This window comes from Eutrigla gurnardus, assembly GCF_963514095.1.
Source record: "Eutrigla gurnardus genome assembly, chromosome: 16".
In the NCBI taxonomy this organism is placed as follows: domain Eukaryota; kingdom Metazoa; phylum Chordata; class Actinopteri; order Perciformes; family Triglidae; genus Eutrigla; species Eutrigla gurnardus.
The window spans coordinates 5,431,629-5,457,707 of NC_139927.1; the positions used below are offsets into that span (position 1 = coordinate 5,431,629).

At 43.2% G+C, this 26,079-nt stretch overlaps 1 protein-coding gene across 1 annotated transcript in view; it reads right to left on the minus strand.

The window, feature by feature from the left end:
• Positions 1-473: 473 nt before the first annotated feature.
• syndig1l (synapse differentiation inducing 1-like) overlaps positions 474-26,079 on the minus strand; it is a 30,002-nt gene continuing 4,396 nt past the window's right edge. The window contains exons 2-4 of the mRNA XM_084030922.1: positions 24,033-24,658; positions 7,935-8,072; positions 474-2,169 (exon numbers count right to left, since the gene is read on the minus strand). Of these exons, the coding sequence (XP_083887048.1) occupies positions 2,011-2,169; positions 7,935-8,072; positions 24,033-24,638 (903 nt within the window). The 5' untranslated portion in view covers positions 24,639-24,658 and the 3' untranslated portion in view covers positions 474-2,010. The remainder of the gene's footprint in view (positions 2,170-7,934; positions 8,073-24,032; positions 24,659-26,079) is intronic.

Genomic DNA, 26,079 nt, shown 5'->3' on the forward strand with positions numbered 1-26,079 from the left:
CACAGGCAGACAAAAATATAAAATTCAGGGAAAAGCGTGGATTCTTAGCTGCGGGTTTTATTCAAGCAAAGCACACCGGAAACCCCTCGTGGAGAATATGAGCAACGTTCACTCTTCGTTAGTTATTTTAAAATGTTCACGGAGCCGAAGACGTGTTAATGGATTGTTTACTTGCAGGATTTGACGGTGACTAGCGATGCCAAACGTGGCTTATTAGTGAAATTAATGTGTGCTGTGCTATTTTAAGGGCTACGCTCCAGAGAGTGTACAGAAAAAATATTCATTACAGGGAGCTAAATTACAGGAGCTGTTTGGGAAAACCAAGTTTAGGGTGTCTCGAGGTTTGAACTAGCATCCGACTGACTGCCTCTATAAACTAAAATCTGCCATTAATAAGCCCTTCGTACGAAGATAGTCGGTGAATTCGCTCGTCTTTCAACTTCAGCAATAATTCTTGAAATTGCAAGGGAACGAATTGAGGTGCCTCAGCGTCTTTATTACTGTCACACGTCCTCCATTTTTAATAGCAGGACTGGGGAATATGAGTTTAAGCATTGCAGAAAAATATCAGCCCCCTTCACAGCCTGATCAATTTTAATCGCGGCCATTTTTTTTTATGATCCGACGAAAACAAGTTCTACAGCCAATCAATCATGCATAGCAGAATACTGCTGGCATAGCCGGGAATCATGGAGCCATGCAAGGAATAAGTGATCGCAGCTAAATCTGAAGCTGTCAAGACTTTAACACTTTGTTTATACGTGCAGCCCCCGAGGATACGCAAGACCTGCCTTTTTGATGACATTATCTACCTGATTTATAAGTTCTCGCCCCCGTCCCCCAATGGCTGTTCACTTTCACACCGCCTTGCCAGATGCGGTGTTTTTTGACTCCAAGCACTGGCTTCCCCCTGAATTTTGGAACATCTGGCCACCTTTTTTCTTCAAAATGGCTTTTAAATGAACATTCCTTAAAGCGAAAATGAATCAAAGTGCCTTTAGACAGCAGGGAACACAATGAGACAAACATAACAAACAAAGCACATTTTCACTGGCGAACCGTATCTGGTGTGAGCAGATTTCGGTTGGATTTCAGGGCATGTCTTTGATGGATGGACATCAGAGGTAAAAGACGGGGCCTGAAGCTCCATTGAGATTCTTGTGATTCATGCCGATGCATATTGTTCAATGAGACAGAAACGGCTTCTGATCGCGTTTGATCTTTTTCATTTTTTCCCACTCTTCCTCCTCTCAGAGCTTTATTCTTCTTTGACGGAAAATTATAATCGGTAGTTTTTGGGTTATTATTTTCTCCAGAAAATGAAAGCCCTCCTTTGTCACGATTTAAGAAAATGTGAGAGTGATCATCTACTATGAGGCAGTCAGGCCGTGAGACAAATAGCAGCCGCCGTTTTTCTTGAGTGGATGAGGCTATTAGAGAAAGTCCTTGGTGGCAAACTGAGATGACAGGAGACGCGAGACTCCGCAGAGAGGCTCCGGCTTTAACTGCAGCTCAAATGACGATGTGGAGTCAGTTTAACAGTAGTGTGGGGTGATTTCTAACCCTCCTCAACCTCTGCTCTTTAATAATTGCTTAACTGTGTCTCTCCTACTCGGTGTGTCTGTAGGGGAACCAGACGAAAGAGGATGAAAGCCAACAGGGGGGGTAAAGTCAATGGTATGCAAACTGCACTCCAGCATGGGCTACTTCCATTTTCTCAAACCCGTCTCCATAACAACAACAAGAAACTTTGTCTATCCCCAATTCCCCCTCTTCCTACCCTTCAGCCTGACCTCTCTCCAGTCACTGTGGTTAATCTTGGCTGACAGAGAGTCTGTAGGGAGAGAACGCTGGAAAGAAACGAAGGTGGAGGGAAAAACTGTACATCCCCCCCGGAAAAAACTTTTCTCCGAAGTCTGCAGGAGTAATGGCGTTCCCATGAGGCGGTTGTTCTCTTCCTGGGTTCCCCCGGGGGGTGGCGGCGGCGTGTTGGAAGGCAAGGCGCCGCTGCTATATGTGTCCCGGTTTCGAAAGGTAGGCAATGAGAGCTACCACCACCCCAACGTACACGCCGGTGCCTATAGTGATGGCGAGGGCGGCGAGGAACAAAGCACGTCTGGAGGCGATGTTGGCCAGTGGGAAGTCACCTTTGTTCACCGCCTTGGTGGTCTGGGGAGGAGAAACATGCAAGAGAAGAAGAAAGTCAGATACAGTTTGGAGGGACCTCGAGAGGAAAGAGGTGACCTATTTTTCAAACGAAGCGTAAATTACAGAAGCTGTCTCTTATTTCGGCGGCGACGTGAGGAAAACATTCGAGTGGAGGGGGGGTAGGCTGATCGGGCAACGTGGCAAGACCCTGGAGAGCTCATCACGCATGGCGGGACCAAAAAAAAAAAAGGCAATTAGTTTGAAAATGTCAAAGACTGGATGTTATGGTCATATCGGCCGCTAGCACTGAATCATCAATGACATCTGAGAAAAGGCAGATCTATCATAATTTCTCATTAACGAGAGGGAGCAGCAGAGGTTTAAGCTATAAAACAACATTTTGACAGAGCTGCTATTATTTTTTTTCCAGACAACCGCCATCATCATGACCCAGTTACCAGGTAGTTAAGGTGAAACTGCAGGGGGAGGAGAGGAGGGAGAAGGGAATGTAAAAAAGCTCAGAACGTTGATCCGAAGAAGATAGAAAGCCGGTAGTTGCTCGCACGAGGCTGCTACTCATTGCAGCAACGACGCAACAGCAACTTGACTTAAGCTTGAAGAATCACGTGAATGCTTATTTAATACATCACACTTCCTCCAACGCCATTGCGTTACACATCACGCTATAAACATGCGATTGTAGAGGCTCAGACTCCTGACGCATACAGGAACAGAGAGCAGACAGGCTACAGCAGGATGAAGCATGCCTTTGACCTGTATTCATTCAAAATCCAGCACCTTCCCGCAGGTTTATGAGGCGGGGGGGATATATTTATTTTGTGCTTGAGAACAAAGCTGCTGTGAAAGGATCAGTCCACTCTCTAACTCTGAGTTTTTCTTGTCAAAGAGTCTTTTTTTTAAAGTATTCAACACTTTTAAGACAATTAAATGAAGTAACACTAGGAGTCCCTTTTAATGAGCGAGGCAGCGTATCCTACTGAGCCGACCTTTATTAATGAGCTTGATGGGAAGCATCGTCCATATAAATGATGCCAAAAGGGTTCTCGCCTTTTGTACCAGATAACGGATATGAGTACTTTGCTTTAAAGTGCAACACTGAATAGTGGTTCCTCTTGTTTCTTCCTGCCGGTTGTTGATGTGTTTACACTGTTGGGTGTGCTGCGTGTCCTCTAGCCATCTTAGTATTCGAATGAATACTCGCTTGCCAGGAGGGAAATGGAGCGAAGACAGACTCCCGGTTTTTGATTTGTTGTTTTCGTTCATATGGCTGGATAGAGTGCAAATTGTTACACTGGCTTTGTTTGGACGTGTTATTGGACTTGTTGCTTTTCCATCTCCATTGTCTTCTCCTCAACTCATTTCTGTTTGTTTAACCTTAAATGCCGTCACATATTAATCCATACATTTATCCCCCTAGTTGAGACCCAACGCACAACTGTCATTTAATGCATTTAATGTATAACTTCTATAGAATTCCGAGGCCAAGGCCGTCTCCTTTAAAATATGCTTTTGTTTTGGAAGTGGAGCTCCAGATAGAAGGCAAAGTTATGTTTCCTATTCAAGCCAGAGGTTGAGAGACTGTTATAGTTGGAGTTGGATGCAGAGTCTGATTATTTTTGTGGCGGTGAATAGAAAAAAATAAACACCAAAGCAAGGCTCCCACACAAATCCTTGTTTCGACCTTTGATTTGGCTCACAAGCTCTCCGACGGTGGGTAGAAGTGGCTAAATGAGATTTCTTTGCAGGATGCCTTGCCTTTGCTCATCGTGACAAAATGAGGACTTTGGAATGGAGCCACTGCTTTGCCTCATTGAGAGGAGCCAGTTATTTTTAGGTTCGCTCTACATGAGTGTGAGGTTAATGTAACACTCACTCGGGAGATAAGTTAGTAAATCTTGGAGGAAAAAGTAATACAAATGTCAAACTTCTTTTTTTGTTCATTTATGTGCCCGATTTTCAACTAAACATGTTTTTTTGTTTTATTGTGAATATAATTACTGGTGCCTTCTCATGCGTATTGTACCTAGAATAATAATAAAAGAAATATTGTATTATTCATAGCCTCTGCCCATTTGCACTACAGTCATGCAAACGGGCCCAGAGGAGACGCCCCAGACTGCTAACTAACTCCCATGTAGACTCAGTACCTCCCTATATGCCTTTCTGGAGATTTGTGTCTGCATCTTTGAAACAAATCAATTCACCAACATGAATACAAATAACAAGTGGGTTGTTTATTATAAGAATAATAATGCAGGAAGAACAGATGCCTCTCTGTTAAAATGTCCACTTGTTTGCTGTAGTCTTGATTCTTTTGCATGTCACCCTGTTAGTCTTCAGGGTAGGGAGACTGATTAGACTGATTAGAGATCAGATTTACAGATTTTTTCTGTGGATAATAAAACAGTCTCATCTGTGCTATGGGCACAACGATGGCTTCCTTTCTCCAGCTTTGCATCTCACAGCATCTTTAAGCACAGCAGTACTATCGACAGGAAAATGAATAAATAATGAATGTAAAAAAAACTAAATTTTCCATTTTCTGTAATTGTTGCACTAAAAAGACGTGGGGGTCTTTCCCGCTGTGCACCAAATATTTCATTAGCACCGTTTTCAAGAGGACAAAGCGTAATAATAGTCCAGGACAAAGAGAACCAGATGGGAGTCACAGAAAGACTCTTTAGACAAAAGCATGGAAAAGGTCAGAAAAGAAAATTGAGACAAAGGACGCCCTCAGCTTCCGAGTCGATACTGTAATTATTGAAACAAAAGCACGCTTATGGAGGCCTTATGGGAAATTGGGTTGGTGTGTCCTTTCAAAACAAGATGTTACACTTTCTCCTTTTGACTCGCAAGGTCTTTAGGAAGCATGCCAAAGAAAGGAGTCCTCTAATGTGACGCTGGACGGTTTAATTGTCCTCATCGCTGGCAGGAAGCAGAGTTGAAGGGCACCTGCTGTTATTTCATACATCCACTGAAAGGAAATATTAAACCGATTGATTTATCAACCTAACAAATAATGTAATAACAGCATGTTGTGGCTCTTCCTCAGGGACATCTAAATATAATAACGCGTAATGTGGACCAGCGTAGCAATGTTGAAAGTGTGTGTGTTTACGCTTTGTATAAAGATCCACAGACTGTACGCCTTTGTGAGGGTTTTTCCTTGAATCCCCTTGAGAGGAAAATGGTTAGAAGCATTAACGCTTTATCTCCACAACCTTGACAAAATGATTGAAATGTGGTGTCATGGAAAAAAAAAACAAAAAAAAACAAAAGATAACATCTCAGACTCAGCCGTGCGGCGACGAGCTCTCGGAAGTCAATTTAGCACCCTTAACAGGTTTTTCTTCCAAATAAACCCATAAAGCTCCCAACGTCTCTCTGTCTATCTCTCCGTCTCTCGAACTCCTTCCCCCAAACGCACACAGACACGCCGAAACTGTTCCACAACAATCGGCTCGTTAATTTCCATCCGTTATGATGACTCGCAGGCCGGGAGTTAACTTCGGGGGGGTCTTATTTGTCTAATCGTGAGAGGAATCTGCACCAGCACAGATGTCTCCGAGCTGAGAGCAACCTTCATCAGCATCTCTCAACACAACACTCACCCTATTAGTGGCAATAATCGAAACTCAATTCCGCCTTCCAATCAAATGCTTGGAGCTAATTCCCACCCAGATACTCACGTTATTTTAGTCATTATCAGCTGTGTGTGTGTGTGTGTGTGTGTGTGTGTGTGTGTGTGTGTGAACGCGAAGCTCTATTTGCCAGAAAGACGTTACGCAGCATTAAAGGTGTGGTTTTCTGCAAATAGGATATGAGCATATTTAAGGCGGCATACGAATGCAGGTCCGGAGGGTTTGTTGGACCGGGTCTGACCTTCCATTGGGACAAAAAAACACGATCGATCCGCCGCCCACAGACTCCATTACAGCCGCTAAGCTGCTTGTCTGTAAATGTCCTCGGAGTTCGCGACGGAGCTGATGTGCTATCAGTTCTTAACTCATTCTGCCGCCCTTGTCTAATCCAATAACGCATCTGCATGCGGCAGCAGGACGGTTGCAGACAAGGTCTGAACCCCCCCCCCCCCCCCAAAAAAAGAACCCAACCCAAAGAAACAAACACATTGTGACAGACCTTAAAAATCGACATACTTCACCCTGATTGTTCTCACAGTACAGATGGTGCAGAAGTTCCCACAGATAATTAAATTCCAGAAAAGCGTACAGTATCCTCTCACTAAATCCTACAGAATTAATTAATTTAGTTGGGGGTGGGGGGGTGGGGGGGCTCCCTGAACGCTTAAATGAAATGAAGACCAGTGAAGTGGGTTATTGAGCTATAAAATGAAGCGATCCCAGACTCCCACTATATCTTCCCCTGACAGCTTCTTCTGGACGCCACCTTCTAAAAAGGAGGGAGATTGGCAGAAAAGCCATCCATCCCTAAACACAGCCATCACTTCCCCATAATTACCCAGGAAGAATCAAATTAGCTCCTGACAAGATAATTCACTGACTGCCTTCATCTGCCTCGGACTACTCGCCCCCGCAGATAAGTCCGCTAAATGCTCGGGCTTCTTTGATAAGAATTTATAGTCGAAGGCGGAACAATTTACTGAAAAGCCCCGTCTGTCTGCACAGTGTTTACGGGTGGCTTTTAGACGTACAGGCTTTTAAACACGTGCTGGATTTTCACGTTGACGCCGCCCGTTTAATTGATTAGCGACAAGAGAATTAGCGTTTGACTGATGCTTCATCGTCATTGTTTACCACAGAGGTGATCGGAGGGAGTCAAGTTTGGAATCCATTGCCTCGTCACGCCGTGACAGGTTGCACTCAAATCAGGTGGATTGTTCTCTTTGGAAAGTAACGCTCGCCTCTACGGTTCCTAATAACGTGGCTTTATCTCCCCATCGAAGGAAATACCTCTTGGCAAGGCATTTACCGTCATATTGATAAGCCATTAAGATGTCTTTTATAGCGCCAAACAAATGTTATTCATGAACACATTTTCACCTGAGTAATCGGAACACATAATGTAATCATTGCACCTGGACAAAAGTGATTCTGATGCATTTAAATAAGAAAAAAACAGGGGGTTGTGTGTCTGAAAACAAAATATTCCAACGTTATGGGCCACAGTGTATCTCAAATGTCCCAAAAGTACTAAACACCAAATGCTGCTTAAACTGCAGCTCAAACAGGGCTGTTTAATATGCAAGAGGTCCGTTGCCTTTTTAATACGTCTCCCCATCTGCAACTGGACTCAAATTCAATCCTCTTGAAAAAAATACAAACGCTGCTATAGTTCAAAGAGCATCTCTCGGTTTGGAGACGGAGCCTTTTTGGAAGTGATTCACCTTTTTCTTCCAGAAGGTGTCTCTCAGCTCGTTTGCAGAGCATCAAGCAGCCATTACAGATCGGCCTTGAGTTATTGATGGGTTGCCCGGTAAAAAAAAAGAGGCATTGGCAGGAAGAGAGTCCTCTTTTTAAGTGTGATACGCCTTCAACTTTTGGTGATGAGTCGTCAGGCTACGTTTGGAGATATGTAGTGTGCTTACATGAATTAATGAGGATTTGTGTGTGCGAGTGTGTGTGTGTGTGTGTGTGTGTGTGTGGGAGGATGCACCTGTTTTATGCTAAGACCCCATCAAACGGATGCAGTATCATCCAGCAGCATGTGTGTGGAGGCGTCTGCATTGTATGGATGTGTTGTTATGTGTTGTGGTGTGTGTATGGTGTGTGTCTGTCTTTCCTCACCCCCTGTGAGAAGTAAAACGCTGCGATCCCCAGAGGCCAGAAACAGCAGAGCATGGAGAAGATGGCCAGGCCCAGGTGGTCTCGCGGGGGGACGACGATGAAGTTGTCCTCGCTCTCGCTGTCGCTGGAGCAGTCCGTCTGCACGGGGGAGAGGAAATCAGGTCAACAAAACACCCACGAATGTTAGAATTCCTGAGTGGAACAAGTTAGTTTAGCATAAAGACTGGAAATGAAGGGAAACAGCTAGTCTAGCTACCTCTTAGCACCTCTTAAAGTCACTTATCAACATTGTGATCTGGTTGTTTTTGTGTGGGAAAATGACAAATTGTGTTTTCACTTGGAGCTAATGTGTTTGGCGCATAATCCCCTGGAAAAACACAACTTTTCATATACGCACTCCTGTTTCGATACGGATTAAATTAACAAGATGTGACAGTTTCCCTCTGTTTCCAGTCAGTAACTTTAGCTACTGGTTGACATGATTTCAGCCTATAACATATAACACAACATATCGAACAATTAATTTACATTAAACACATCATAGTCCGTGCATCTACTTCCTGTGAAGTTTTGAAAAGTTTCATCATTGAGGCAGAGTTCACTGTGAAAGACGACAGAAAATGTTTTCCTTAATCTGTCTGGAGGTGATGTTTGAGTCGAAGGAGAAAAATAATCTGCATTCACCGAAAAAAAAAGACAAAAAGCCATTTCGCGTAATGGGGAAACAAAAACATCGACGAGTCAACGTCGGATCATTTCCTTCCACGTAATGTCACGGCTCGTATTCATGGCCTTTTTGTGACGGCTCATTACATTCTCATTAGTTTTGAGATATGCAGATTCACAGATTGGGGCGTCTAAACAACAGATGGCATTTAAAAAAAAATAGGAAAAAAAGAAATGGAGCTACGGTTGAAAGTACATTTCATTCCAAATGTGAAATAGTTATGAATCAAACACACCTCCTCCCTAAAGCTTTATGAAACTATTTCACGCTCCGCGCATCATTCCTCACATGAAACTGAAACGCCTTCAGCAGAAGAGACACTCGATCTGCATGCCGCTTTTTTTGTGGGTTCTGGCTTCTGGAAAAACGTGGCAGACGCGTCCATGACAATTTCACAGTTTGTTGTTTTTTTGACGACCACATTTGGCCTTTAACGTACATATAAAAGCGTATTTTGCCCCACAACGAGGGGCAGAGACCGAGCATAGTGATTTATTCCCCGTGGTGGCGGAAAGAAATCGCAGATTGAGGCCACGGTTCCTATATGAACCATTAAGCTGCATCCTTCACACATCATCCTGTTTGGAGGATGATGCAGCGTGAGGGCAGAACATGAGGAATAATGAAAAGGGACTCGCAATCAAGACTTACAATATACTGTCGCGTGAGAATGCAATGTGAAATATTTCAATCATCACGTTTAAGATGACAATCTGGCAAAGCAAATGCTCCTCCATCATTTTCATTGAGCATTTTCACATTTTATATTTTGATGTCAGGATTTAAAGAATCTTAATCCCTGCATGTGTTTTGGTGGTTGTCGTGAACCTGATGAATTTCAAATGCAGAGATGACATTGTTTCCTCCTCCACTGTCGAGGAGTATGAAGTATGAGTATGTTACGATCGTATGAAGGTAGATCTAGAAGCATGTTGAGGCTGGACGGATGTTGCTGCCTCATTGTTTCTGTGCTGTTGCTCTAAAAAAGCATTTTGTCTCACTTCCATCTGAGGTGTGAATCCCTTTTTCTGACTTCTCTGAGTTGACTGAACTCTTGTGTAAAAAAAAAAAGCATGGGAATTGTTGCTAACACCTTCTATGACGCATATGTCTATAATGTATTATGAACAAAACGTATATTGCATTTTAATTGGTTAATAGCACTGTATTTATATTATTTATATTGTTTAATTCATCATATACTTCATAATTGGGCGCTTTACTTTAAATCATTAAAATGTATGCAAGAGCAACACAAAAAACATTGTAAAGCAAACAATGGCCACTTAAAGTAACTTCTAATCACACCAAAGTGCATTATAATCCATTGTAAGAAAAGATTATTCAGAATTATTAAGTATCATTATAACACAGGACCTCATAAGTCATTATAAAATGCTATAATTGTAATTGTTCTAATATATTATGAGTATTTATGTGCATTAAGGACATTATAACACATTCTAAGTATGTTCATAAGGAATTACAGACATGGGCGTCATAGAAAGTTGAGAATTAGGAGATCGGGGGGGGGGGGGGGGCATCTTTGTGGTTGTATAATTTGAATGCACAAGGGCACTACAGACTGCTCTTTGAAGAACCTGTGAGTCTGTTGTTCACAGCGCGAGTGTTTTATTTCAGTGAGCACGAGTGCCGTGTAGTGGCGTTTGCTTCATATTAAAAGTTAAATTACAGCAACTAGGTGAGAGGGTTGGGAAATGAATTTGCTTCGAGGGGCTGAAAACATTTTCAATTAGTTTTAATATCATGTGGCTGTTATAGTGATGTTGCCTGATTGATGGTGGGGATTAGTGGGTGGGTGTTTAAAATGTGTGTGTTGGTGGGGAGGGTGGGGACCCTTCTCATTAACGGTGTGGGAAAACGCACATTTAATCCAAAAATAGACATCCTGGAGGACAAAACAAGTGGATTAAACTAACTCAAACCGACTGAGCAAGCGAAACTTGTGTGCTGTCGAGCCGAGAAGCGTATGCATCCTTTAAAAGCTGCGAACGCAGACCCCTGCCCAGATGATCGATATATTTCCATCCTTCTCATAATGCAATGCAGAGGCAAAAAAGAAATAACACACAAGCATAATGCAGCCGACATTCTGCAATCTCTCCACGGCGAGCTCCCTGCCTCAGAGCTCACTGACTATCTGCACAGCCTTCTGGCTGTTTGGAGAATGAAACCATACATCATCTAGGGGATGCTAGCTGTTTGGTTAGCTCACGCTATACGCAAGGGGGGGGGCAGTCAAGCAGGCGAACAATGAGGTTGGCTAGAGTCGCCGCGGAGCTGCAGAAAGCGCCGCGTGTACTATACAGGAAGCTACACGCGGACCCGTCTGGATGCACGGCAGGCCCATTAATCACGGGACTTACTGTTGTGGGAGATCCACAGCAGATGAAAAGGAAAAGGCTGCAAAAGGTGCCTCATGGAGCAACTATTCAAGTGTGATGATGCTTTAATTTCCCCTCACATCTTGAGAATCGGCCTTTGGACCTACGTTTGATTTGAACGTTTTTTTTGTCTCGCACGTTTGGGCCGAAGGCCACGGATCCCGAGTTATCGGTGCATGTAAGCGCACAAAAAACGGCGCCCTTGCGTTTCGTCTTCGTTGTCGTGTTTACGGCAAATCCGCATACGATGATGTCATCGCCCCACCCCTCGACCCTCTAGCCTTCGTCTTCTTATCCCCGCAACGTTGCATAACAACAACAGCAACCTATTTGGCTTTCTAGGGCAAAATTATTCTGCTCCTCCGCCACTACTCTGAGCTAAATAGGATTCCGGACAGTTTGTATACAGCGTGCAAGCTTTATGCACTCTTCTTCTTCCATTTTTGGTGTGTTTTTGTAGCAGAAACAGCGCCACATAGGGCTGGAATGTGTACTACAGCGTGCCGAGTCGTTGACAATGGATTTGTTTTGAGATTTTCTTGACATGTCGGCAAAAACCAGGGAAAAAAGATAGTTTCACTACATGTGGATGAGCCCTTAAAGTAAACAGAACAGTCAACAACCTGACTCGTAATGAGCATGCATGTACCCCCCCCCCCCCACCATGTACCAGAAAGTCCTAATGACTATGCATGCAGTGCTGCTTGCTGCTCAGATATGTCTTGTGGGGCGTAAACCCTGTCAACATGTGGCAACAGGCTGACAGGTAATGAAGAACTAATAGATGGTTTCGCCACTCAGCCGTGACAGCATAACCAAGAGGAGGGCTTCTGTAATGCATCTGTTGTCATATTGCCTCCGTTACATACTGGGAATGTGCCCCTGTTGTTTCTTTTTTCACCCCCCGCTGTCCTGCCGTCCATCCTCCCCGGAGATTTGCATTTGTACTTTTTTTTTATTCCTTTGTCTTGGTGTCAAGTGAATGTGTCGTTCCTCACCTCCTGTGTGGGAGGCTGGCAATCATAAGGAAATGGCACGAGGGTGAACATGAATTTTAATGTTTCTCGGAATTGAGTCCCATGTGCAGGAAGCGTGTCACATTTATTTCATTTTTATTTTCATTTACGTGTTTATGTATTCAAACCGAGTACGTTTTCATGATTTGCTCACGACATGTAGAATACATAAATACGACATATTTAGGCTATCGTAGTAAAAGAAGCCTGTCACCGTTATTTTCCGGTGCCCCTTCAAATGAAGCAATAATAAATGTGCCTTGAGGATGTACCATAATCAAACCATTTTCTTTATGTGTCTTTGATATGCTTTTGGATTCCTGCTGCGAGAGCTGACTTCTTAAATTAAATGCCACTATATGATTTCCCTTATGCTAAACAATAAACCCAACACAGTTGGTGAGTCCAAAACAAATAAATCCATCTTTTGGATCTGAGCGATGCGTAGCGAGAGGACAAAGGACACTACGCACCAGAAACACGTTACTGAGCCAACTGAATCAAATTAAAACTCCCACAGAAATTAATATTGTCTTTTCAACCGTTTTCTGTAAACCAGCGGGTTGAGATAACATAAATAAATTGCTTTACTGTGCAGCTACATAAAAAGCTATAGAGGAGGTACGAGGGAGACGCTGGAAGAAACTACTTCACAACCAAAGGGAATTCAATTACTTGGCTGAATGCATAAGCAACGTTAATGAGCGAACGACATTAAAGATGCAATGCGGCACAAAATGACATTTTCAGCACATCTGCAAGAACAATTACTCATTGGTAAAAATCGCAAAAAAAAAGAAGAAACGCCGCGTGTGATGTCATCTCATGATAGCGTCCCGTGTCCTACATCTCACCTTTAAAAAATAAAATTAAAAAAGGGAGCAGGCGGGTGTCATCATGATCCCTGCCCTCTTGATAGGCCCCCCTCTCATTGAATTATATTTCTACGAGAGACGGGGCATGTTTCGCTTTGCATACGAGTCATCTGCAGGTCATCTTCGTTCCCGGTCTGGCACGAGGCACTTCTAGTTAAGATGATCTTCGAGTCGCAGCCTCCGCATCCTAATGCTGCATCAGTGCACTCTACATGAATGCTCCAGGCATTTGAACTCGGATGTGACTGGCGTTTTGTCACGAGATGTTTGTTATGAATCAGGCGTGTGTGATCGAGTGCTACCAGAGGGGGGCGGCCGGTCAAAACAAAGTGTTAATAAGGACCTTGTGATTCACACGGTGGGGTCTCGGCGGACCCCGATGAGGCCCGACACACTCAGGGAGCTCAGAGGGACACGCACTCACAGAGTGTGTGATCACAGTGATAAAAGCCTGGTTATGATGGCTGTCCTCTCAAACATGTATTCCAGTGGTCGCTACCTGCAGAATGAACGTTTGTTTTTTCTATTCCTCCCCTGTCTCTTATCGACAGGTGTGCACATTTTGGGACACTACCCATCATGCTTGGTGATCTCAACCCGGGTTGAAATGCACAAGCAGAACTGTGAAACGGTGATTAAATCGGAACAAAAATAACAAGACGTTCCCGTCCAACGAATGCGTCTTGAATATTTAGGTCGGAGCAGATTAAATGTAACAGGAGACGTGCTATTAGAATTCTTAAAGTCCCAGTCGGCAACATTTATTTGATCATATTCACTGAAGCCGACACTACGCTCCAATAGAACAACATAAATCATCCAGTTTTAGAAAAAAAGGCTGTTGTTTGTTTTGCAAAAATCGACAGAGCCCGGATCATCCCGTCCAATCAGCACGCAGGGCTGTGTTCGTGCACACACACAGCCCCTCCCCCCTCGGGTCGTACCACTATCACAGGTGGAGGGAAGTAGCAACAAGCTTCCAATTCCTCGTTAAAAACCGAAAGGAGGAGGTCCAAAACAACCAAGGAAACGAAAACACCGGTGGAAAAGAAGGCAAAAAAGAAAGATGGCGACATTGCCCATGATAAAACCAGAGTCAACATCGGACCCGCGTTTCAAAGGTGGCGTGATCTAAGGGATTTCAAAGGGCACGGAGTCGAGGGGGAGGAGCTCGGTGGTCGTGGGGGAGGAGCTCGGTGGTCGTGGGGGGAGTGCCCTCGATCCGCCGGACTGGGACTTTAAATTCATGAGTTAAAGTCAAGTATAGAGCTGCAGAAGGAACTTTCTGGGATATTTAAGTGTTTGTGAAAACAGAATGGGTTATTTAACAAAAAAACAAGAGTTTGAGGTGCTAATCATCTGACCTTTGACCTTTCTTGGGTGTCACTCCCCACCTCTCTCTATTCTCATCTCTTGGAATTCCTCTCAATTGTGTATCTCATATAAAGGCTTGAAATGCCTCAGAAATACTTTTTTGTGGATAAAATTCAACTCAGCGAGGTTTAATCATCATAACTAAGCAATCAAATGCTGTAGATAATAAACAATCTAAGTATTGGCTTTCGGACTGTATTTAACAAATCAAACCAGCACCTTCCTATATCTTGATCAGTGCCACTCTGACTGAGATCACAGCATCAGAGTGAACTAGCATCTATAATTTAGAGGGGAAATCGATTAGCATGTGCATATAGACTTTGAATGGCCTGTTTTACATATTCACACCCGATCAGAAGATGAGCTGCCAGAGTAATGGAGAGCAGGAGAATACGAAACTGAAAGGGAGGTTTTGTAACAGCTGACCGATTAGAAGTACGTTGCAAAAAGAACCTTATCTCCCTTTAGCTGGAATACATTTAAATCTAAATCCAACAGACGGATGTACAACCATTACATGACTGCCCTCCCCAAAAAAACTCAGATTTCTAACACGTAATCATCTCCGAAGGGCGGATATTAGTCAAAAACTCGTTCCATTACAGAAACGCCGCTCTCATTATTTACTTTTTAATACTCTGAGCTGCCGTCCAGGCGAGGATTAAGGAAGCAAGTTGGGCAGAGACACAATGCTGTGCTGCTTTTCTTCTTTTTAGGGACCTTCGTTTAAAACCCAGAACGAGGAAAAACCTTTTTATAAGACTTTAAACTGCGTCTCTTGCATATTATTTTCTTCACTTGAACAGTTGGACCAGTTTCTCCACACCAGGCATTCTGTTTTACATTCCTAGCTATATGTTCCTACGCTGCAAACATATTACTGATGCATATATGCAACACGATCAATGTCTTCCAGGAGCCACGATCTGAAAATGTGCATCATTACCACCTACATAATGTGGCCATGCAGAACAAACATGAAGTATTCTGATTTCTGAGAAGGTCGGGCAACACTTCTTGTAAACTAGTTCGGATCCATTACACCCCGGCCGGATGTGCTCCTTTTTATCATGCAGTACGGTAATTATTTCTCAGTGTAGCAGCCAGAACTTCCAGAAGACTTTCCTAAATGAGTTATGAATGCTTCATTACTTAATACCTAAACGACTGCTACAGCTGTTTACTTGTTGATTTAGTTATGTGTACAGATGGATGCATTCATAGTGGAATGGGGCCCTCTAAGGCTGCATATGTAAAGGGGGGCCAAGATTTCTGTGCTGCTAATTCCCAATCTGGGAAAAAGGAGAGTGTAGACAACCAATCGACCTGCACTAATCACTATAGTTGTGACACAAATCCCTCACCAGCGTTCCACCCGGGAACGTAGCCAAGAGCTGGTGCAGGTGTTTAATCCAAGGTCCTCTACGGTATATAGGGTGCTAAATGGTCTGCGTTTGATGACTACCTCTTGTTGAATTAGCACCTTAAACCTGTGAGAGACTTCCCTGCACCTCATTATTACGGATCAAATCTTAGGATGTTTCAAAACTCTGAAAGTTCATGTGGAGGTCTTTGAGAGAGTGATCAATGATGCTCATTCAAAATGGACTTAAAGTTAAATGCTTTTGAGCTTTCGTCATTTCCCTCTAACATCGAAGGTCTTCTTCACGAAAGTAGTCCATCTTTAATGATGAATTCTTCACTTTTCATTCTCAAATATTGAAGACCTCCTGAAGGTCTTTTTTTAGTAGTCAAACTGTTGACTAGTAAGCTATGTGAAAACAAGCATGCAAAGATATTTAAAAAAATGCTATTTAAATGATGCCTCTTATCTCACGCCAAAGAAAAATGAAAAGATAGTGAAGAATATGTAAATGTGCTACTCCTATGAAACCATTCAACATCTAAGAAATGAAAGAAAAATAAAGTTGTGAAATGCCAGAGATGCCTGACGGGCTGTTCAGTGGTGAAATGTTGGGATTCTATGAGGTAAAACCTTGTAGCCACGTAAAAACCTGTGATTTAAATGCTCTGGAAATGAGGCTAAGGCAACTTACTTCTTCTTAGTTTGTGAAGTAATTCAGAAAGTTATAATCTTTGACATGTCACAATTTCTGTTTTCTGGAGCCACAGAGTGCAGCTGGTTTCTATAGCAGAGAGACTCACTAAACCGTTGGGATAAATACCCACTGTGAGCAGAAGAAGCTTTTAAAATCCAAAGGACGGACTTGCTTTTCTGCTTGGATTGAAACGATCCAAGAGACTGGTTTTTGTCATTTACTGCTAGATGAGAAATGGGATATCTCTGAATGATTATATGACACCGGCTCACATTAGGTGCCGGACCCCTTCAGGAAAGGAACAATGTGTGCGCACTGAACTGCAGCACGACTACGTTTTAGATTTAATGAAGGCGTAAGCTCCTGTCCCCTCAGATTCTCTGAGAACGGATAACCCCTCTAATCAAACCACGGCCTGGTTTTTAAAAACGCTGCAGAGGTGAGACGGAGGGCGGTTAGAAATATATATTTATTATAAAACGGATCTTGCTATTGATTCCACGCCCACGCCCATGTGGCATTAGCACTTCAACGCCGGCGCTGGAAAAAAAAAACGGGTTCAATCGGCTGAACGATTTTTAATGAAATGTTGCATAGGGGGTGCAGGACGACCACATGTTCAAATTATAATGTGAATATGAAGTGGACTGATGAATGCAAATTCCATTGCGCCGGAGATGGTGTAACAGATGGCAGATGAATAGAAATGGTGAGTCTTATCTCGAGCTCAAGTGCTGTTTTTCTTTTTTTGTGCAGGTGAAAATACTCGTTTACATTTTAATGGATCAAATGCAAAGCGTTTATTCTGCTACAGCCATTATTTTTTTCCCCACACATTTGTTCGTCTCTCTATGCGATAGTTTGCATTGTCAGTGTCTGCGTCCGCCATTCCAGTAATCCAGAATTTTGAGAGTAGCTTCAGGTATGTTGGCTATTTAAGGTGGGATACCATCATTTCTCCCCAAATCCCCCCTTTCCATCCCCGTAGAAGTCACCGTCTCAGGGCAGAGGGGTCCTTAAGTGGTCTAGCTTGCCTGACCCATTAGACCCACTACAGTGGCGACTCCTGAGGTGAGTTTAGATGATGCAATAGCATCAGTTGTATCAGAACTGGAGGGTGAAAGAACGGCACTGAAGGGCTTTTCTCAATAGAAACAATGCTTTCACTCTTCTCACAACTGGCCTCGGCAAGAGTTTCCAATGACAACTTCTCAGGCGGTTGTGCGTGAGGAGCTCTGGAACTTTTGCTGTAAAGACGCCACATCGAATAGAAACTGAAACCTTGAGGATTATAAGGAGTTGTAGCCAACAAATAAAATTCATGATATTGAAAAATTTGTGGTCTGCAAACTCAGACGCTATTAAGGCAAAGTGCAGCATCGGGGTCCTGTCAAGGTTGAGGTAAATCAAATCCTGCTGGTTCATAACTCCAGTCAGCTGCTCAATCCGAGGCTGTGGCGGTTTAGTGAGGAGCAACAGTGTGACCAGGAGTGATACTGCATCTCACGAGAGATTAAGCCCCCCCCAAAAACGGCATTTTCGCCTTAATTCTGTCACCTCCTTCTCTCAAGGAATTTGGGCACTTACATCCATCAAATCACAGTTTCAATGCTTGATATTATAATAGAGGTTCTATTGTGTCATCTGCTGTTTTTAGTTGATTCACCTTTTACATCAGAGGGCTGTGATCACGTAGTGATGGAGTTAAATACCTTGGCCAGTGCTCCTAAACTTCTATGATGCTGTGTTCGTTTGGGGGAACAGCCTGTCGACATATGCTCGTCATAGTGTCTTTTTAAAATAAACTTACGTCTTCAAACGAACGAAAGTTAGGTTTCGGAAGAAAAGAGTTGACATTAACATTAACTTGGGTAAAGACTTGTTGTTTAGTTTTGCATGGGACACGAACAGTGGTCTTCTGGATGAAAGTCCTGTGTTTGTGTGACTTGTCCACCACATCCCATCTCTCACGGCATGTCATGAGGACACTGGAGTGTCTACGTCGAGTTATTTGCATGCCTAGTGCGTCGCATGCAGAAGCTAAACGGTTTGCGGTTTCAGAGGCCGAGGAGCTCCGACCAAGCTGCAGTATCGGAAGAGTGAGACAGAGAGTAAGAACGGGTCGGAGTGGATTTGATCTCACCTGCCAGTGAGCAATGAGACTAAGAGGGAGGCAGAGGCAGAGGGGCGTCTACTTGGCAGACCTCCACTGCTTACTTTACACTTGTTAAGGCTGGAGCTGATAAAAGGAGACAGACGAGGTCTTTTGCAAGTTCAGCACCAAAGACTTAAACACGGAAGGACTTTAGATCTGTTTTAGGCTTGACTGCCTCTCCTTTCGACTTTAATCTTCTATAAGGAGGGGCGGGGTGCACGACAGCAACCCAGTGCCCTGCTTAAAAGTCCTTCAGCAGGGCCAGTGTTTATCATCAGGGACCCTCTATTCATTAGTCGCTCGGCTTACTAACTGCACTTTTGTTTTCCAACATTCTGCTCAAAAGGAATTACTGCAAGTTAATGAAAAGGCAATAAAGGTAATTGTTATTCGGAGACATTTCTCCACAAGGAAAAGACATTTTGTAAAAAAAAAACACTTTCAATGGATGTTACAGAGAATTGATAATTGGATGTTTTTGGTGTTTGAAGAAAGGCGTGTCCTCTGTAAAGTGAAAACAAGGGGTTCAAAACATTGGAGGATTGGACATTTCTCCAGTGATACCATTAACAGCTCCCAGAAGTTCCCTCTAATGCATTTTTTAATGTTTGAAAACAAAGACTATTTTAAATCTTCCCCGATCTCCTACTTTAGAGATCCTCCTCGGAGGATATCTGTAAGTTACGCGTGTTCTTCATTTAAAAATAAAACGCTTTATTCCGCTGCGGTGGTTTCCCCCCGTTTTAATTTTTCTTTCTGTTTTTTTTCCTGTTCTTAAACCGGTTCGCATTTAATATCTGCAAATTAAATGGAAAAGCAGAGCGAGCACTTCCCGCCTGTAGTTAATGACCTTTAATGAATTGGTGAGGTTTTAAAGCCTATTATTTTACACAGTCTCCCCGTATTGTGTGACACGGACACCTGGTGAGCATTGGCATACTTCCAAAGCAGTCTGCACCTTTTAAAATCCTTCTGTCACTTCTTGAAGCCAAGTCTTCCTTTAGACGTCTCACGGTTCACAGTAAGACAATTCGCTAATCTCAAGGAAATGCCAAAGCAGGTAAATCAGCTTTCTGTCATTGCCACGTTTTTTTTCTCATCTTCTTATTCAATCTTGTTATAAAGTGCTGACGAACACTTTTCACCTAACATATGCATTGTACTGGCTGCGTCACTCCACATCGCAGGATTAATCATGATTATGGATTAGACATCCTCCAAGAAGCAGATTTCTCGAAACAGGCCAAAAAAAAAAAGAGCCATCACACCTTACTGATTCCTTTTTATTAAATCAATACAATCCACTAAGGATGAGCTGCATATTAAGAGGATCGGACCGCATCGAGAGGGATTTAAAAAACTTTGCACGACACGGTTCCACATGTGGAACAGCACTTTTCGGCTGGTCACGCCAAAAAGTGGTAAAGCTAAATTTAGTGACCAATTTCATGCAGTTTATTCAAACGGAGGCGGATATTTTTCACCGTTGACTCCTGTCTCATAACTGTCTGCAAACAATTTATGCTCCGGCTGAGGAGAAACTCGGCTAATAAGCAGCGCGCATGCATGCGATGTGATAATGATACGGCCAAAGTGCTCAGCACACCCTTTTAAAGATGTTCTTTTACCGCTATCATACCTATAATAGTCCCAAATGTTGCCCCTGAGGCACTATTTCTCTCAAGCTGTTGGTGATAATGTTGCACCAAGCTGTCATACTCTCCCTGTGATAAAAAAAACCCTGAGAAATCACACTGTTCAACCATCTTTCCTCAAAGCGAAAGCTTCCTTAAAAATTATCTCTCCACTGATACAGACGCACCAAAGCGCTGTGAACAGTTTGGATTGTAGCAGCAAATTGGCTGGATATAAAGGCATCATGTTCCATCCCGTTGTCACACTCCCAACCCCCTCAGAGGAAACCTCCACTACCGGAAACCTGTCTTCTTCTCTGCACCTCCCTCATCAAGAGAACATCACATTGTATTTCACTTTAGCGTGAATGGCTCTCTTTGTCTCCATGTGTCTAGTTTGTATAAATATGAACCGATTTGTGTTGCAGGTTGTGATTTTAGTTTTATCAAAACAATAATCTAGCTTCCAAGGAAAGTTACTTGTCAAAATGTACCTCAGGAGTCGTAGTTAATTTGTACAAAGGCTGCGATTCAGGAACTGTGAACATTAAGATACACAAAGAATAAGTATAGAAAATTTCATAAAACCGTTTTGAATCTTTTTGGTGATTTAAACAGAAGTATTTCAACAGATATGTTCTTTGAGGTGAACTTCCCACATTCACAATTTTTTTCGTAAATTTGGAGCAATTTTGAAATTGAAATCCCGATATTAATTCAACTTCACAATTAGACTGTATTTCGAATTATAGGCTGATTTAGTTCTAAATGTACTCCCGTAGCCAAACAATAACACCAATATTTTAAATTGGCTAGGATGCTATTGTATAAACACTGCAATATTTTTAACGATTATTTGACCCTCCCTGTTGCATTCATCGATCGCCCTGCTGTGGAGAGACGTTTTTTTCATATTGAACCATTTCTTCTTTATTCCAGTGACAGTACGGCCCTCGGGTGACAGAATTATCACCGCTCAATATCGTCCCTATTCCTTTGCTTCATCAGGCCCCTTAATTATGCTGCTGCTGCTGCTGTTAAAACGATCCTTCATGGCTCACTGAAAGCAGGGCTTCAATACGGCACGTATAGGGCGGTATATGGTGTTATTGGGCTGTCATTTATGCTAATTTATAATTCCCACGAACTAGCACTCTTTAACGCAAAGGTGGAGTTCATCACCTTTCAATTTACGCAACCATAAATGGCTCTTTTCAAATCTGAAACTCGATTTAAACTTTAGTTACAGTCCGGTTTAATCGAAGCATGTAGAAGCTGATCCCACTAAAGGAAAGGCCTAAAGGAAAGGGGCCCTTTAAAGGAACTGTGTGGAGTTTTTGACCACTAGTAGCGCTATGCAGCAATGTTTTTACATGCTGTTCTGCTGATCAACACACAGTGGCGGTCAAGTGCAAAGGAAAGAGCAGCGACGAGCAACACTACACGGTCGGTAGCAATCATTCATGTAACTGGTGCACGGATTAAAAATACTAAATCTTTCATTGTGTTTCATGAGGGAAGGGAAAAGCAGCCAAGACGTTTCCTGGAGCTATTTGACCTCATCGCGCGAGGCGCAACCACATAGCAGAGGAAGAACAAGTAAATAAAGAATAATAAAAATGGTTTGGAGATTACCTGGCCTCCGTCTGCTAATTTGGATTGGGGTTGAGTAATGTGCGGTGATGTCTTGTTAAGCGCTGAACATTTTGTCTTTAGTCATTCAGATAGTTGAGATATTTCCGTGGAGGGTGTTTTCTGGTCTGAGGTTTTCTGGTCTGAGGTTTTGCTTCGTGTCAGACTGTGGGCAGGATGGTGGAGGCGCTCTGCCCATTGTGGTGTCAACACTCTATACTGCTGGGAAGCTCCATAATAAGTCCCACTGTGTATTTCCCTCTTTGCAGCTCGACACCGGCTGAGGGGGCCAGATGATGATGGTCTTTTTTTATGTGCTCGCTCGTTTGTGGAACAGGAAGCGTGTGGAAATATATGAACAATATGCTAATGTGTGCACTTAACCTTTGAACGGCTAAGAGTAGCCTCCAGTTATTGTTCCTGTCCTTTTCTTGGTGTATGCATCCACCTACGTTGACTTTGTCGGAAAGCAGGAAAAAATGCATTTATTTATTAGTTTAGTCATTTATTTAAGCCGTTTGCTCTTTGGCATCCGTATATGTTTGTCTGATCTCGTTCTCTGAGTGAAGTTAGTGAAGGACCGTGTTTTATTTCTTTATTCATGATGTGAAATGCACATGTCTCTCTGCAGAGCCCCCCCAAGCTATATGCACCCACGTCACGTTGCATCCCGGCACCTACATGTTTATCATGGCAATCCGGGTTAATTTTAGCAGACTGGCGGCTGTGTGGCAGTCCATCAGGACAACTGGTGGAACTCGACATCCTATTCTGCCCGTCCAATCCCTTAAATCCTTTCGAGTGCTTCGTGCTGCCGGGCGCGCCAGTTGAGAGTGAAAATACCGTGGTTATGCTGTGCTGTAGCACCTAATATCCCAGGACGAGGCAGACATGGCTGATTTATTATTATCTGATGGTGTATTTGACTAGAATTGGGAATTGAGGCCAAGGTCAGTGGATCAAATGGGATTTGTGGCTAGTAAAATGTCAGGCTGATCCAGGCGTCGAGCCCAATCATGTGATACGAGTGTACAAATACCACAGGGATTGTCTTTTTTAACACAAACACACGACAGGGGTCCAAGCCTCCACTAGATGGACGTATCGGCACGACGAGGGGCCTTCCATTGAAAAACACTAAGATAAAGTTTCTCCTTTTACCCTCAGAGATATTTATCTCGCCAACCATCAAATCTTTTATTCTAGTGAAATAACGTTCATCTGCATGGATCCCTTTGGAGATTTCCCGTGTCCTTGATGGTGTGTACCCTGCTTTGGATGGTGGTGCAAGCATAAAATCTCAAGGTTAAGTGGATGCTTCATATTTTATTAGAGTTTTTGAATTAAAATGGACCAATTTGACATTGGATTTCACAAAAAATAAACTGGCTATTCACAGCTGAAAAATCCATCACGGACAAATGGGTGGTTTCCCCCATAAAGGGGAAAAACGAACACGGGACTGTTTTCTGTGATTTGACTCGAAAATGGCGATTTCCGTTAGCTGTCAGTAGTGAAGTTTTGCCGCAGCTTTCCGGGTAGGGAGCTGAGAAGGATGGCTAGGGAGCTGAGAAGGATGGCTAGCTAGTTAGCTAGTTCGCTAGTTAGCTGGGTAGCTAGTTGGCTAGGTAGGTTCCTTCTCCGGTGGGTAGTAGCCTCACCAGCTTGCTTTCCGGCTCAATTGTTATTTCCAGTGAAGCATTCAAGCATGGTGGAATTAGCAAGCTAGTTATCTAGCCTCCTGTTAGCTAAATAGCTAGCTTGCTAAAGCCACCATGCTTTAATGCTACATTGATTATAGATAATGTGCAAAATAACAGCTCAATGTGGTTTTTTTTATGATCAACTGGTATTGCTAACAATGTCTAACCTGACTGGAGTAACCCCATTACGTTTTCCGACTTGTTCTACTGGAGCGCCGTAAATTCAGGTGTGACATCACTCCCAGCTCCAAATTGCTTTTTCAAAGGTCAATGTTTATGTAGCATTAGCTACAGAGTTGCTATGGCACTAGTAACGGTAAATGGAATACACTCAGGAAAGAGATTCACGCACATTCACAAACCGATTGGCATCTTGCCCACACTTCCACTTCAGGACAGGAGGAACTGCGGATCTCCCGATTGACCTTCCTGCTAAGTTGATTTGAATGTGAAATGTCTGATCTACTCAGTTCAATCATAAAGTTTTATTCCATTCGTGCATTTCCTCTCTTACCTCGTACTCCACGTACTCCTCCTCCTCGACCTCGTAGGACACCGTTTGGATCTTGACATGCTCGCCGTCTTCCAGCAGCTTCGCCTGGGGATCCTCGGTGCCGGGCGTGTCCACCCCCGCCGTGTTGGACGCCTCCTTCGCCTTCTTCTCCGTGAACGTGGTCTCACAGCACTCGCTTTTGTATTCCTTAGCCTTGATGCTGCCAGTGTCCTCCTTGTACAGGATGAAGTTGGGCCTGTAGAACGCCTCCACCGCCAGATGCAGCGATGTGGCGTCCAAAAGCTGCTGCGATTTTACCTTCCCGTTGGTATTGTAACCACCTCCGCTCACCACATTGCCGTTACTCACCTTTCCTCCTCCCTCTCCGCCTCCGGCGAAGTAGTTGATAATGTTTTCCTGGTACTGGTTATTAGGGAAGTCGCCCCCGTAACCGTTCACCATGTGCTTACTGTTTTTGTCCAACAATGGGTTCTGGAGCTCACTGAGGTTCTCCATAGCAACACGGGTCAAAAAGGTTGGTCGGGCTGGAGATGTGAAAGCGGCGGGTAAAATAACACGGTGCTCCTCGATGGCGTGCGTTGACGTCAGCGAAGGTGTTAATGGCATTCAGCATTCGGTGCTCAGATCTAGAGAGGACACAGACGGAGACGGGAGAGGGGTTTCAGGTTCAATGCAAACAACTGGGAGGAGGATTTTATTTGATATCTCGTGGCAGGAAACAATTTACCGAGCGTTCGCTAACACAAGATCAAAGTTTAGCCGCGGTTCCCTCAGCAGCAAACGACATTGACAGCGTCCCGTCTGTCAAAAGCTGCATTCTGCAGATGATTCAATTAGTTTAATTTGCTTCCTCACTCCAGACGCGTAAAAGGAACAGACTCACACAGACACGTACATACCAGGGTAGCAATGGCAATACAGCAACGCATTGTCATACTACAACATAGTGTGATTGATGAGCATCAAAAACAGAGCTTAACAGTATATTGTTGAATATTTGTGTTGTACTCAGTGTTGATGATGAGTTAACGAAAAGGATTCACAGCCATAAAGATGTAAACGTAACTGAATATGTAATTTAATTTGGGCACAGACTTGAAATTGACAATTACACGCATACAAGAGAAATGCTTTCCCAAATAAAATAATTCAGCGCTATAATTGAACAGTATTCAGTCTTTGTGGGTAGAAGATAATTGTGTTCATCGGAGCGTTATATAGTTTGCGGATTTTACAGTTATTACACGTGAAGGAATGTAAGATTTGTCTCGTCGTGGTTTGGTGTTTTTGAGTTCATCAGGTGATTTATGTGAAGAGGCGTTGGATGTGTTGATGATGTTCTTGACTCCCAGAGCTGTACCAGGATATACTCTGACGTCACATTTGTGTTCTGATTAATTTGTATTCAGGCGGCTTTGACTGGAGGAAGTACAACGTTTCCATAAAAGCAACGATCAATTTCCAGTTGCTGCTAAAACTCACATAATTATGGCAATTTGGGTTCCGTAAAGTTCCCCTTTCCAAAACCAAATGAGTGAAAAAGAATAGAGGAGAAAAAACCAAAACAAACAAATAGATTATCACGTTGCATCAATGAGCCATCATTGATGAGTCTTCATAAAACTGATGCTGCTAACCCTACAGAGGAATGTCGATACGTGTCTCTTACACAGACCAACGAGCCCCCTGATTACATTTGACTATCACACGTATCCAAACCAATCAATACATTTATTGCGCATGCAGCTTTTTCAACACTGCAAAGAAATAAGAACCCAGAGTTCTCTGCTTCTCGGCTGTCACCCTTAACCTTTGTCTGATTAATGTGTTCAAAATAGAAATGCCAAAAGCAGATTATTTCTCAGGGTCCTGAACCACCGTCGTGCATGTCTGGCTCCCGGCACCATTTCCAAATGCTTATAGAAAGGGTATTTACATGGAATATGGATAACAGCTTGTTGGTTGCACAGGTTAATGGCTTGCATGTTAAACATCTTGTGGACGATTCATACGTTTTCTTTATCATAATGGTCATAAACTTCTGCAA